The sequence below is a fragment of the Musca domestica genome, unplaced genomic scaffold (assembly GCF_030504385.1).
Source record: "Musca domestica strain aabys unplaced genomic scaffold, Musca_domestica.polishedcontigs.V.1.1 66, whole genome shotgun sequence".
Lineage (NCBI taxonomy): Eukaryota > Metazoa > Arthropoda > Insecta > Diptera > Muscidae > Musca > Musca domestica.
Genome location: NW_026712376.1, coordinates 3727483 through 3742654, shown reverse-complemented (window position 1 = coordinate 3742654; position 15172 = coordinate 3727483). Strand labels below are relative to the sequence as shown.

Sequence of the window (15172 nt, the reverse complement as noted above, 5' to 3'; positions counted from 1 at the left end):
ATTTTATTAGGGTTATTATTTTTCAGAAGGAATGATCCGACTTATTCCGTCTTCATATGATCTTGCGTTAGAACAAATATTGGGATGTGTGGAATTTGAAGAGAATCGGATGCCCATTTCACATTTTTTAAGCTTCATGATTATTCGAAAATTTGACTCTTTGTGGGAGAGGTACCAGAAGGAGTGAAACGATATATCCGATCTTCTCACCAGATCTTGTGTTAATTATACAGGGTTGCCCATATTTGACGGACCCATCGATTGTTATGCGAATTGTGTGCGGTGGAGCGCCGTCTTGTTGAAACCAGAACTGCCTCATACGCTTTCGACGAATAATTGGCATCACAAAATTGGTCATCATGTCGCGATAAGGCTCCTGATTGATGGTAACAGCATGGCCATTTTCATTTTGGAAGTAAAACGGCCCAATGACCGTTTTCGCACAAACGCCGCACCAAACTGTGACTTTTTCATCATGAAGAGGCACTTCTTGAATCTCCTGAGGATTTTCAGTGGCGTAAAATCGCAATTTTGCTTATTTACGGTCCCATTCAATGTGAAATGGGCTTCATCGGACATGATAATTTTGTTTGTTGAGTTTTCACAATTGACTTCTTCTGTTGAATGTAAATGTCAACTATTTCAGAGCGCTCGCGTGGCGTGTATTGGTCCATGGTAAAAATCTGCTTGGACTGACGCTTCAAACGATGTGACATCTCTGTCAAAAGTTATGGCGTTGCCAGATGGGTCCGTCGAATATGGACAACCCTGTACCCTCAGCCATATGGCTACAAAGGGTATGTATTATTTGATATGGCCATAACGTGCCTCATCGAAATAACGGTTTTAGACCCTAGGTCTCTTTGGACCGAATCCGTTTCAGGATATTTTGAGTCGATCTAGCGATGTCCCTCCGTCCGTCTGTCTGGCTGGTGCGCACGATAACTCTCGAAGGGAGTATCCGATTTGATCCAAACTTGGTACATCGTAATATTATTGTCAAACTTAGATCGGTTGACTACGTCATTGCTTTAAAAAAAATCGATTGAAATTAGTATCCTCCTTTTCACTTGATTTAATTGAAAATTTCGCGAGAAACGACTAAATATTGAATGTTAGAGTTGAACACCAATTGGTTTTTCCAAAATGATCATTTTCAACGATTTAATATGAGCATAGAGAAACTCATTTTGATCGACATTTAGCCTCTGGTATATTTCATATTTTAAATTTCTAAAATTTAAAAATTAAACCGTAATATGTCTATTTTGCCATGAATTTTGTCAATTATAAGCCATATTAAAAATTGGATATAAATCCTGCACAATTTCGTTATGGTTGTTTATTGTGTACGCTTTAATTAACTCCCCTTGGCCATGAACCGATTGAATTAACTCGTTTTTATGTGCCATAAATACTTCCTCATCTTTGTTGCACTGCATTATTCGCATTGCATTCAATTTATTAATAAATAATTACAACATTTTTCTAATTAAAATGTTTATGTTTTAAAATACCGATAGGAAGGTATCGTGTGATGCTATTGGTTTATCCACTGTAGTGTTCGAGACACCGTATGTGGCTGCATGAGTGTGTGTGTGTTTGATTGCCAACCGCCAGTCTGTCACACGAACATTCGAACACTGTTGACAAATGTTGGCTGCGTTGGCTGCATGAGGTCGTCATAGTTACCCGACGATAGCGACATTTTCAAATTATTTATAATGAAATAATAATTTCGCACATAATTAATATAAACGTGTTTATACAAATGTAGTTTAATCATTAACCTGCCATTAACTTGATAATATAATTAAGTTACAATTATGAAATCGTTGGAATTTTTGTGAAGAACATGAATTGTGGGCTTTGCACTGCGTACACATTTGACGATGGAGATGGGAAGAATTCAATTATTTGTGAATAAACTTTTGAATGACCCTAAAGTACGGACTGGTAAAAAGCAAAAATAGGTGACAAATAATTCAAAAGTTAATTCAAATGCCAAAAGAATTTTAGTTTAATTTTAAGTTAATGTTAAGAATAATAGCAAAAATGGTTTAACCAATCAGAACGCTATTCAGTTAAACAATTTATAGATTCTAAATCAAAATTTATAGCTCCCCTAAAAGATTGAGTTTTTGAAGGAGTGAACTCAATTTCCTAACTCCTATTGATTGCTTAATCGCGGTCAAGAAAAATAAAAGGTGATTTTTTAGATATAAACTTCTTGCAACTCTGGTGCCAAACATCTGTAATTCGACGATGAATCGTTTAAAAAACAAACAACGCTTGCTCATAATTTGAATTAGGTTACCAGTTTGCGTGGTCTGCTAAGAAAGTAAACCGCGCGCCGAACGACCTACCGAAACACAGAGTTGTTTGTGAATGGGCTCTAGAAAATTTGGCCGAAGATCCACTTTTTTATCGAAAAATTGTGTCCAACAACAAAGCTCATTTTTCGCTCAAGGGATTCGTCCTGACAGAAGCCTGCATTATTCAGTGTCATCGTCAGCCCACTTAGAAGTTTTGGGTCTCATATTACAGAGGCCTGTGATTAATCCCACTACAAGTTTAAGGTCTGATTTCGTCATTGTTCTCTTTCCAGAGAGCGCCGGCCACATTTTCTTAGAGATATTGCATCTCCTTCCATTATCCAGAAATCTGCCAGAGTAATGTTTATGTATCACTCGGCAGAGTGGCTTCACCGAGTTCTCCATCTTCGGATCGAATAACTTGGATCAACGTCTTGCCAATTAATCTGCTGATTCATTACCAGAGTTGGACTGCAACTCAACAAAGCTTAGAGGACGATTTTACTTTTCAGATGCATTCCTACAATCCAGAACTGTTAGGAGAAGGAGTGTGTTTTTAAGATCCATATTCAGGTCAGTTCTCGGGTTGAGAGAAATATTGACATATACCAAGTTTGAATAGAATCGAGACTTTGTGGTGGAGGTACTAGGAGGTGTAGGCCGCTTTCTATCATTGGCGATGTGCGAAGTTTGAAGAGAATTGGATGCTTATTTCGCATTTTAACAGCGTTTTGGTTATTTGGTTATTTAAAATTTGTGAACCCCTTGTGGGGGATTTACCAGAAGAAGTGGGCCCATAACGACAATTTTTACACCAGATCTTGCGAAGGTAAAAATATTGGGATCATACTTATACTTATATCGTATTTTATGCAAGATATAATTATTCAAAATTATGATCCTTTGTGGAGGAGGTACCAGAAGCAGCGGATCGATATCTACTATCTTCACACCAGATCTTGTGTTAATAAAAATGTTAGGATTTGCTATATATGCGGAGAGTAGGATGCATATTTCGCATTTTAAGAGAGTTATAATTATTCACAATTTTTTCCGTTTGTGGGGGAGGAACTGGATGGATTTGGGCCGATATTGTCCATTTTCGCACCTAAAAAAGCACTGATACAAATATAAAGATTTGCAAAGTTTGCACAATATTGGAAGATTCTTTCTTGTTCTATACGGATCTTCTGTGGGGAAGGTGACAGAAGGACTGGACCGATATTGTCCCTCTCAGAAATCGATCTAGGTTTGATAATAATACTACGATGTACCAAGTTTTAACCAAATCGGATACTCCTTTGGAGAGATATCGTGCGCCCAGCCCGACAGACAGATGAAGGAACAACCCTAGATCGACTGCAAATGTCTTGAAATGGATTTGGTCCAAAGAGACCTAGAGTTAAAATTCGTTATTTCGAAGAGGCTTATTTTGGCCGTATCAAATGATATATACCCTCCGTAGGCTGAGGACACCAATCCCACGTGTATATCCCAGTATCTCACTAATAGTATTCTCGTAAAAATAGTTAAAGTTCTAGCGCTTCCTTGACCTTTAAATTAGCGAACATTAGGAGGTACCATCATATGGGGTACCGTTGTATGGCAGTACATACAGGGTGAGATGAAAAAACCGCAACCAACTTCAGACTGCTGTCACTTCTAAACCATTCGTCCGACAGCTGTTAAAATTATTCCAGTGACAGATATTGTTTTTAAGCGTAGAAAAGCATTTTGGTGAGCATTTTCCAGAAAAAAATTTATTCGAGATGGTATTTAAGCGTGATAGTGTGATTTCTTTATATTTGGCTGGAAATCCACAAGTGGCTATCGTTAGATCAATCCAGCATTTAAATGTGAATAAATCTTTTGTATCTTCTACCATCGCTTGTTACCGACACTGTGATACTGGTAGCGTAGCCCGACGTCAAGGAAGTGTATGGAAGAAAATAGCAACATCTTCAGAAAAGGGTTCGAAAAGTAACATTGCGACTTGATCGAAAACCGCACCGCAGTGGCCGAAGTATGGCTTGTGAGCTGAACATATCGCAATAATTCATTCGGCAAATATTGAAAAGCCATTGAAATTCCAAAAATTGCTAGAACTTACACCGCAACAAAAAGAAAATAGACTCCACAGACCTAAAGAGTTGCTTCGCTTGGCCGAAAGTAGTGAACTGCCGAATTTGGTTTTCTCCGATGAGGAAACATTCGTTGTCCAGCAGTTTGTAAACAAACAAAATTATCGTGTTTAATTGCCAAAGAGGTCAGCCAAAGAGGTGTGGTGTGGGCCGCCATAACAGCCGATGGTCGCTCTCCGCTCGTATTAATCGACCGTGGCATCAGGATAAATGCCGAATATTATCGTGTAAATATTCTGGAGGGCCTTGGATATTCCAACGGGACTCAGCACGCACGCGCCACCCAAGAATTGTTACAAAATAGGTTCCACGCTTCATTTCCAGCGCACAATGGCCACCAAAATCTCCAGATACCAATCCGTTGGACTATTGTGTCTGGAGTATTTTGGAAAGCAAGGTTGGCACTAAAAAATACTAAAGTGTCAATCACCTCAAGCAAGCGCTTCGCCGGGAATGGGCCAAAATACCGCAGAGCAACATTCGGGCAGCGTGTGACGGTTTCATTGGCCGTTTGAGGCCCATAATTCGTGCCAAATGTGGCCAATTCTAACAAATACCAAAACGTGGACCTATAATTACAATGATTCGCCACACGAACGGGGACCCATTATGACCTACAACTACCAATTTTCAGAAAAAATCGTGAAAAAATGTGTCAAAAATGATCAAAATACCGGATATCGGGAGGTACCGTTATATGGGGACTATACTAACGAGGACCTATACATATAATGTCTCGCCACACGAACTAGAATCCATTATTACCTACAACTAACAATTTTCAGACAAATCAGCAAAAAAATTTGGCAAAACCATCAAAATACCGAATATCGGGAGGTACCTTTATATGGGAGCTATACCAAACCGTGGACCTATACATGCAATGTCTCGCCATACGAACTGGAATCCGTTATGACCTATAAAATACCAATTTTCAGACAAATCCGTGAAAAAACCGAAACCGAAATCATGAAAATACCGAATATCGGGAGGTACCGTTATATTGGGACTATACCAAAACGTGGACCGATATATCTCATTTTCAATACCAACCATCCTAGACACAATACAAATTGCTCTGCTAAATTTTGGCGCTCTACGTCAAATGATGTGGGCTGCATCGTGATTTCAACAGACAGACGGACAGACAGACAGACGGAATTTTCTGCTGATTATGAATATATGTACTTTATGGGGTCTACGACGAATATTTAAGGATGTTACAAACGGAATGACAAAGGTGGAGGGTATTAAAATTATGGCGTTTGACTTTGTATATGTGAGCTATATCCAAATCTGGCCGATCTCGATAAAATTCGGCAGAGATATTTCTGAGCTGTATCTAATGTCTGGCACCAAATATAATGGTTGTGAAGTGCAAATTACGATTGTCGGCGATATATGTATGGGAGCTATAGCTATATTTGAACCCATTTTCATCAAATTTTAGATACTGGGTAAAATTTGATGGGATGTACCGAAATCTATTCTATTTGGAGGAATAATACACATATGGTGCACAATAAAATTGAAATCGGACGAAAATATATATGGGAGCTAAATCTGGGCCGATATTCACCAAAATCGCCAGACATACTTCAGGACAGAAACGAACGACACTATATATGGGAGCTATATCCAAATCTTATCCGATTACCACCAATTTCAATAGCGTTTGTCCTTGGGCCAAGCAAATGATTTGTGGGAAATTTCATTTCAATGCGACCTGTACTTTTTTTTACAAAAATACATGGACGGACGGACATTCATAAATCGATTTAGAATGTGATTTTATGAAGATCATCAATATGTGTTACGAACAAATGCACAAAGATGTAATACCCTGTACCACAGTGTGGTGTCGGATATAAAAACGTCACTTATCTCCCTTGTACTTGCCAATAAGGTTCAAGATTCTAACTTTTACTTTTTCTTTGGACCTTCATGTGCCCATCGGCCACTCATCATTAAACTTGAGAGAGGAGGCTTTTTTTCTCTACATGAATAACCTTTGTAAATGAACAAAAATAATGTTCTACGTCCAGTATTTTGCACTCAGCTCTAAAAATCTATACCACCACAAAATCAAACAAGTAAAAAAGCAACTAAGTTCGACCAGTTCGAACTTTTAATACCCTCCACCATTTGAAAGGAACTTAAAAATTAAAAAAAAAGTCGAAAAATACTGTTTTAATGAAAATCGTTATGTGGTGGCTATACGAAGACGAGGACCTGCATAAGTAATTTGTTGTCGTCCCGATTCCGAACTGCCAATACGAAATTTAAAAGAATTCCGGTGAATAATGCCGCTAATATCATTAAAATACCGAATAGCTTCCGAACGAAATGAAGTAGTACTCAAATGAATATTATGTCTGTAGGATTTTTGGTATTTTTGGCCCATGTAGGTCCACGTTTTGGTACATCCCTCATATAGTGGTACCTCCCGATATTCTGTATTTTTATGATTTTAGCTACATTATTCGCCGGAATTGTTTCACATTTGGTATTTGAAGTTCATAATGGATACTACAGCCTATGACAGAAAATTGTCTGTGCAGGTCCACGTCTTCGAATAGCCCCCATTTAACGATACCTCCCGTAATTCGGTATTTTGATGATTTTAACGACATTATTAACCGGAATTGTTTCAAATTTGATATTTGAAGTTCGTAATTGATACTACAGCCTATGACAGAAAATTGTTTGTGCAGGTCTACGTATTCGTATAGCGCCCATATAACAGTACCTCCCTATATTCGGTATTTTTATGATTTTGGCGACATTATTAACCGGAATTGTTTCACATTTGGTATTTGAAGTTCGTAATGGATACTACAGCCCATGACAGAAAATTGTCTGTGCAGGTCCACGTGTTCGTTTAGCGCCCATTTAACGCTACCTCCCTATTTTCGGTATATTGGTGATTTTAGCTACATTATTCACCGATTTTTTTATTAAATTTTCGCGTTTGAATATTGCAATGGCTTATGACAAAAGTTAGCTATGCAGGTCCATGTCGTCGTATAGACCCTAATATAACAGCTACATTTGGTATTTTTAAGATTTTAACAGAATTTTTAACGGATGTAATTTTTTTTTTGGAAAATTGCCAAATTCGTCCCAAATGGTGGAGGGTATTCAAAGTTCGGCCCGGTCGAACTTACAGCTTTTTACTTGGTTCTAAAAGATTCTTATTGTTATATTTATCATGTATTATCTATACTGTTATATTATCTTATATATCTAATAAGTATTCATTTCAATTTACCCTCGAGATTTTTGTAATTGTCGTTGATGGCTTTCCACTGAGCAACCATGTTTGAGGTAATGTTGAGAGTTCCAATAAATTAATATACGAAAAAAATCACAGATCAATATTACAAAACTATATGTATATATAGATAGGTAGGTAGATGTGTTCGTTCTACACTCTATTCTGGTGTTGGGGTGGTGGCGTTCAATGTTAGCTTATTTACAAAGGGTTTTTCTCGTTTTTGTTTTCTACTTTTGCACTGGAGATTAATACGTCAATTAGCACCACCAGCGTTTTTTACGAAATTACCGAACCGAAAACGTCTGCCACTTCTGCAACTAAACTAACGTTTTCACTTATTTTCTCTAAACTTGTGGCAATGCGAAAATTTTCCTTTCGCAGATTTTTTTTTCGCTATACTTGCGTTGCGTTGGATCACTTTGATTTGATATGCTTTTCTAAATTATATTTGCTATAAAGAATTTGATATTGATTTTTGCCTTTGTTTTTTGGAGAAACAAAATTATTCTATATTCTTATTTTCGTCGTTTTATCGCTATTTTTGCACCAATTTTTCTTTTTATGTATTCAGCGCGTTTGTATCGTTGGTCGTAGATCGTTGAAACTGGCGTTTGTTTCGATTGGAAGAGGTGAGCATTCCGCAAAGCACTCATTCGCGATGATCTGGCTGATAGTTTGCTTAGTCATTTGGTTTGCGAGGAGCACAACAACATCGGAAAAATTGAGAGCTTTTCAAAAGACCAAGGCAATGAGTATCTCGTTCATAATAATGACCATGCAAATAATGGGGATAAGACCACACAATGTTTCTCATTTCTAAAATTAAAATCAAAAACACGTAAATATTTCACTCAATTTTAGCTGGCCACCCCACCCCAGATCCCCCTCCTCCCTTTTCCACACCATTAGTGTGTCATGTTTTTAAAAAATAGAATTTGTCAAAAGTTTAGCTATTTTGCCATTTTAATGTGACATTGAAAGAATTAGTTTGCCTTTGAATGTTGTCCATATAGACGATGATTACTACCTGAGCGACTCAGAAGTTTTATAGCTTTTTATTCGATCGATATGTTTGAACGGATGATCGATGTGTGGGTGGGTGAATCTGATCATTATATTATTCGTTGCTCTACCTTTGGTCATTGTTTGATATGTTCCCCTGAAATGTTGTCAAACGAATATGCCATAGGCAACCAATGTCCAGGTGAAACGTTTCAAGGAAGTAAGTAGCCAAAAGAAAATAACTCATTACAAATCGGAAAACTAGTGCATTATTTTAGCGAGGGCGTGCCAATCCAAAATATGTAGTTACTCTTTGGTCATAACTATGACGTCCAATAAGTACTTATTCTGTGTTGAGGATGGAAAGGCTTCCAAGCAATAACTGTAAAAATATCAAACGATTTGGGTTTTAAGTCCCTTACATTCGCAATATGCATTTCAGAACAATGATATTTGGTACCAGTTATCAGATACAGTATAGAAATACCTCTGCCAAATTTTATCGATTCTGGTTAAGATATAGCTTACATATACAGGATGAGATGAAAAAACTGCAACCAATTTCAGACTGCTGTCATTTTAAAGCTAATCGTCCGACAGCTGTTATAATTATTCCAGTAACAGCACATTGTATTGTTTACAAGCGTACAAAAGCATTTTGGTGAGAATCTTCCAGAAAAAAGTTAATCGTGATGGATAGTGTGATTTCTTAATAGAAATCACAAGTGGCTATGCTTAGACCACTCCAGCATTTAAATGTAAATAAATCTCTTGTGTCTCGTACCATCGCTCGTCAAGGGAGTGGACGGAAGAAACCGCAACATCAGCAGAAATGGTTCGAAAAGTAACGAAGCGACTTGATCGAAACCCTTGTTGCAGTGACCGAAAAATGGCTCGCGAGCTGGACATATCGCAATATTCCATTCGTCAAATATTGAAAAATGAGCTCGGGGTAAAGCCATTGAAATTCCAAAAAGTGCAAGAACTTACATCGCAACAGAAAGAAAATAGACTCAGAAGAGCTAAAGAGTTGCTTCGCTTGGCCGAATGTGGTGAACTGCCGAATTTGGTTTTCTCCGATGAGAAAACATTCGTTGTCCTGCAGTTTGTAAACAAACAAAATGAACGTGATTACTTGCCAAAGAGGTTAGCTGAAAATGTGTACATTCGGTTGACCACCAGAACTCAAGCGCCGGCCATGGTGATGGTGTGGGCCACCATAACAGCTAATGGTCGCTCTCCGCTCGTATTAATCGACCATGGCATCAGAATAAATTCCGAATATTATCGCGAAAATATTTTGGAGGGTGTATTAAAGCCTTGGGTACGCAAACATTTTGGACGCAGTCTTTGGACATTCCAAGAGGACTCGGCACCATCGCATTCAGCACACTCCACCCAAGAATGGTAACAAAATGAGGTTCCTCGCTTCATTTTCAGCGCACAATGGCCACCAAAATCTCCGGATACCAATACTATTGTGTCTGGAGTGTTTTGGAAAGTAAGGTTGGCATAGGAAATACCAAGGTGTCGATCACCTCAAGCAAGCGCTTCACCGGGAATGGGTCAAAATACCGCAGAGCAACATACGGGCAGCGTGTGACAGTTTGATTGGTTGTTTGAAGGCCTAATTCGTGCCAAAGGTGACCAATTCGAACAAATCTAAACTTATTCGAAAATTTGATGCTATTTCCGACATGTTTTGCTTTTATTCAAAAAAATTAAAAAATGTAAAAAATATGGCGCTTTCAGCTTTTTTTATCTCACGCTGTATTTCTATCAACACAATACCAGGTATGAAGATGGAATATGTCGGACCACTCCTTCTGGTACCTCCCACATAAATTTTTGAATAACTTTATCTCTCATTAAATGAGAAATAAGCATCAGATTCTCATTTTCCAAAAATTATCACATATCTCGTAAGGTTCAGACACGTTGTTATAGATATTTCAGATTAGTTCAGACGAGAAGTGGACGATATTTCTCCACTCCTTCTGTATATCCTCCATAAATGGTCAACAAAATCATAATATTAGTCAAAACATACCTTAAACTACCATAGGCTTAGGGTATACATCTGTCGGTAAAACCTGACTGACCTGAAAGACTGAAACTTTTTAACTTGTTTTTATACCCTACACAAAACTGTGGTTAGGTTATAATGTCTTTGTGCATTTGTTTGTGACTTGGGGAAGGAAGCGAGATAGACTTACAGTAACTTTTGTGAATCCTCATAGAATCGCTTCCTAAGTCTATTTATGCATGTCAATCCGTCTGTCCGACTGTCCGTGTATTCTTGTGAACAAAATACACACCGCATTTATTATCCGATTAAGATGAATTTTTCCAAAAACATTTGTTTGGCCCAATGACGAACCCCATTGAAATTGATAATTGTATCAGATCTAGCCACCATATATCTTCAAACGATTTCGATTTAATTGTACACCAAATGGCCAATATGAACCCAAAAAATGACCTGAATTTTGGCACATCCAACCGAATTCAGTTTACATCAAATTTGATGGAAATCGGTTCAGATATAGCTATAGCTCTCATATATATGTTTCATTCGATTTGGTGTTAAAGTCCCTCACATTCGTAATATGCACTCTACAACAATTATATTTGATACCGGGCATCAGATACTGCTCGAAAATACCTTTGCCAAATTTATTGAGATCGGTTCAGGACTTTAGGTGGCTTCGATATACATCTTCATCCGATTTTACGGATATTACTCCCCATATATGCAATATCAGCCCAACTGGAATAGAATTATTTAACGAAATTTTACCATGAGGTGAAACGCGGTCCGGAATATATTTGGTTCCAATAAATAGTTTTTATTGGAGTCATATCATGCAATGTTATTTGGTTCATAGCTGGTATGATCTACTTCACATAAATTCCCAATATAAACTTTTTTGTTACGGAAGCTCTAATAAATACGCATAGTGTTGCCATATATGTATTATATAGTCGGCCCGGTCGACTTTTGACCTTTCTTTACTTCTTTTAATTTTTGAAATTCGAACTAGAAATACTAAAAACCACTATATTTGGTATAATTTGGTATTATTCGACCGGATAGAGCTAAAATTTGACTTGGGGAACAAGGTTTAACGAAAGGAGTTTGTTTTTGAAATTTATAAAAAGTATATGAATTGTGCTTAAGTATACTAAATTTAGTATAATTTGGATTTGGATGAACGGGTGGAGCTGGAAATCTGAAATGTTGTTATTGAAGTCCCTCTGTTAGTATAATGGTTGATATTTAAGGTAAATTTGGAAATAAGTATTAAAAAGTTCGAAAATTAAAAAATGGTATTAAATTTGGTATATGCGAAATGAATAGAGCTGGAAATCTGAAATTTGGTAGTAGGGTCTCTTTGGTATTGGTATGAAAACCAAGTTTACAACTGTTTATATAACTGTGTTAATAGGTACCAAATTTGGTACAATTTGGTTTTGAAAAAATAGAAAAAAGTAAGGTGAATAGGGAAACCTGTAATAAAACATGTACTAAAAGTACATGATAAGACGATAATTAATTAAATTTGGCATAGAGTGTAATAACAGAACTGGAGTTGTGAATTTTAGTTTTAGGATCACTGTGTCTGTGTAGCTTTTATATAGTTAGGTCGAATTAAAATTACATACTAAAATGTGTACGAATAGTGAAATATATGAAAAATATATATTTTTTATAGCACGCATTTGAAAAACCTCCTCCAGATACCAACATAGATCTCAATATCAAATTTTGAATTCCAGCTCTGTAAGTTCCCTCCATTACCAAACTTAGTACAAAACAAGCTCCTTCTCTCAGCCACGGACACCAATAGTGACATCTATATCAAATTTTATAATACCAGCTCTATCCCTACACCCAATACCAAATTTGGTACTTTTCGTACAATTATAGTACACATTTCCAAAGCACCTCCATATCTCAATTCCAGATACCAACAGAGACTTTAATATCAAATTTCGGAACTTCAGCTCTATCCCTTCACCCAATATTTAATTTAGTACCAGTATCAGCTCTACCCCTACAACCAATACCAAATTTGGTACTTTTCGAAAAATTATAGTACACCTTTCCAAATCCACCTCCAAACCTTTACCGCAGACACCAACGTTGACATCTATATAAAATTTCAGGATTTAAGCTCAATTTCTTCACTCAATACCAAATTTAGCACTTTTCGTACAATTATAGTACAAATTTCTAAAACCACCTCCACCTCAATATCAAATTTGAGGATTTCAGTGCAATCTTTAACACAATACTCTTTAGTACTTTTCGTATAAATATAGAACGCATTTTCAAACCACCGCCAAATCTCAAACACAGATGCCATCAGTAATCTAATCATCGAATTTCAGAATTTTATCTCTATCCCTTCAACCACGACCAAATTTGGTACCATTAAGAACCTTTCATATAATTATAGTGCACATTTCCCAAAACCATCTACACATGAAATGCGACCCGAAAAAAAATTTCAAGCATTATCTGCTCACCCAATACCAAATTGTATCAATAAAGTACTATATAGTACTTTTCGTGTACTTGCACTCACATTTCCATATGGTCAGACTGCACATTAAAATCGACCCTTATACCAAATTGTGTCAAATGCAGTACTGTTAAATACTTTTCGTGTTGTACCCATTTCCAAAACCACTTCTTTAACTAATCTTAAATCAAATTGTTTCAAATTTAGTACCATTTAGTACACATTTCAAAAATCAATTTCATATATCAAACTTACTTTCCTTGATTCTCATACCATACTCCAGTTTTTAGATCTATCCTTTTACACAATACCAATTTTTACAATTTTAGAAGTTTTGTACCATTTTAGAACTTTCGCAACCCTTAAGTTCGACTTTGCCAAAACCCTTTGGTAGATCTGACCTGAACTCCATCAGTGACACTCATTCCAAATTTTAGAATTCTAGTTCATTCCGTTTATCCAAAGCAAAGTATGTAAAATTTAGTACATTTTAGTACTTTCGTTACCTACATACATACATACGCACCAAGTCTGGCCTTCGTGCAAAGTTTCAGGATTCTAGTTTTAGTCGCATCGTGGGGGCGGTGATTCTCAGTCAGCCAGTCAGTCAGAGGCAGGATTCTAGTTTAAGTCGCTTCGTGGGGGTGGTGATTCTCAGTCAGCCAGTCAGTCAGTCAGAGGCAAAGACATAGACACGAAAACTAGACAAAATGCATTGTGAATGCCAAAACCCTTTGGTAGATCTGACCTGAACTCCATCAGTGACACTCATTCCAAATTTTAGAATTCTAGTTCATTCCGTTTATCCAAAGCAAAGTATGTAAAATTTAGTACATTTTAGTACTTTCGTTACCTACATACATACATACGCACCAAGTCTGGCCTTCGTGCAAAGTTTCAGGATTCTAGTTTTAGTCGCTTCGTGGGGGCGGTGATTCTCAGTCAGCCAGTCAGTCAGAGGCAGGATTCTAGTTTAAGTCGCTTCGTGGGGGTGGTGATTCTCAGTCAGCCAGTCAGTCAGTCAGAGGCAAAGACATAGACACGAAAACTAGACAAAATGCATTGTGAATGTATCGTTTATGTGGAAATATGTAAGAGCGCGGCCTATAATAGATACATTGCAGAACAAAATGATGTATGTATTTTCAAAAAGCTAAATTTTGGCCCGAAATATTATGCTATATACGTTTCCAGTAAATTGAGTACAGCCTTGGCGGCTAAAATTTAATTAAATCATTTAATTGAACTGTGGCGCTCGTGAAGAACGCAATACCAGGAATCACTCCAGCATGGAATTTCCCAAACCTAAGGCAAAGATTCTGGCTCATATCGCAAGTAGGTCCGATTGGATGCCGTGTACTTAAAAAAATATGTTTTTGTTTTCATTTCTTCTTTGGTCTATTAAAATCTATTTTTTATATCTTTCTCCTTCCCCGTTTGTGCGTGTATTCTTTCGTACACAGTAATTTATTAAAAAAAACTTATTTATCAATAAATTAACATTGAAATAACTTAATTTTCTAAAAATAAATTATTTGGCAAAATTCATTTTGATACAAAACATATGCCAATGATATTGAACTAATTTTTTTCTATATAGACAATATTCACTTGAGAACAAGCTACATACATACTTCAACACATGCTAGAATAAATATTCGGAATTTTGAAAACACCGCAATATCGCAGTGTGTGTGTGTGTGTATGTTGGAAATATAAAAATAGATTTTATTTTTGATATTTTTGTTCATTTGATTATTCGTTGTCAGGTGTGGTGATGCTGCCCCCTCTTCAGATGATTTTATCTGGCAAATTAATTCAATGCATTACTATAATCTCCCCTATTGTATGGAAGGTATATTAAGTTTTTATTTTCCGTTTGTAACTAGATTTTAGGGTTAATTTCTA

General features: G+C 36.8%; 1 protein-coding gene across 1 annotated transcript in view; it reads right to left on the bottom strand.

The window, feature by feature from the left end:
• LOC101901398 (transcription factor SPT20 homolog) overlaps positions 1-8409 on the bottom strand; it is a 109591-nt gene extending 101182 nt beyond the window's left edge. Inside the window, exon 1 of the mRNA XM_020040032.2 lies at positions 7728-8409. Coding sequence (XP_019895591.2) covers positions 7728-7776 — 49 coding nt within the window. The 5' untranslated portion in view covers positions 7777-8409. The remainder of the gene's footprint in view (positions 1-7727) is intronic.
• Positions 8410-15172: the final 6763 nt, after the last annotated feature.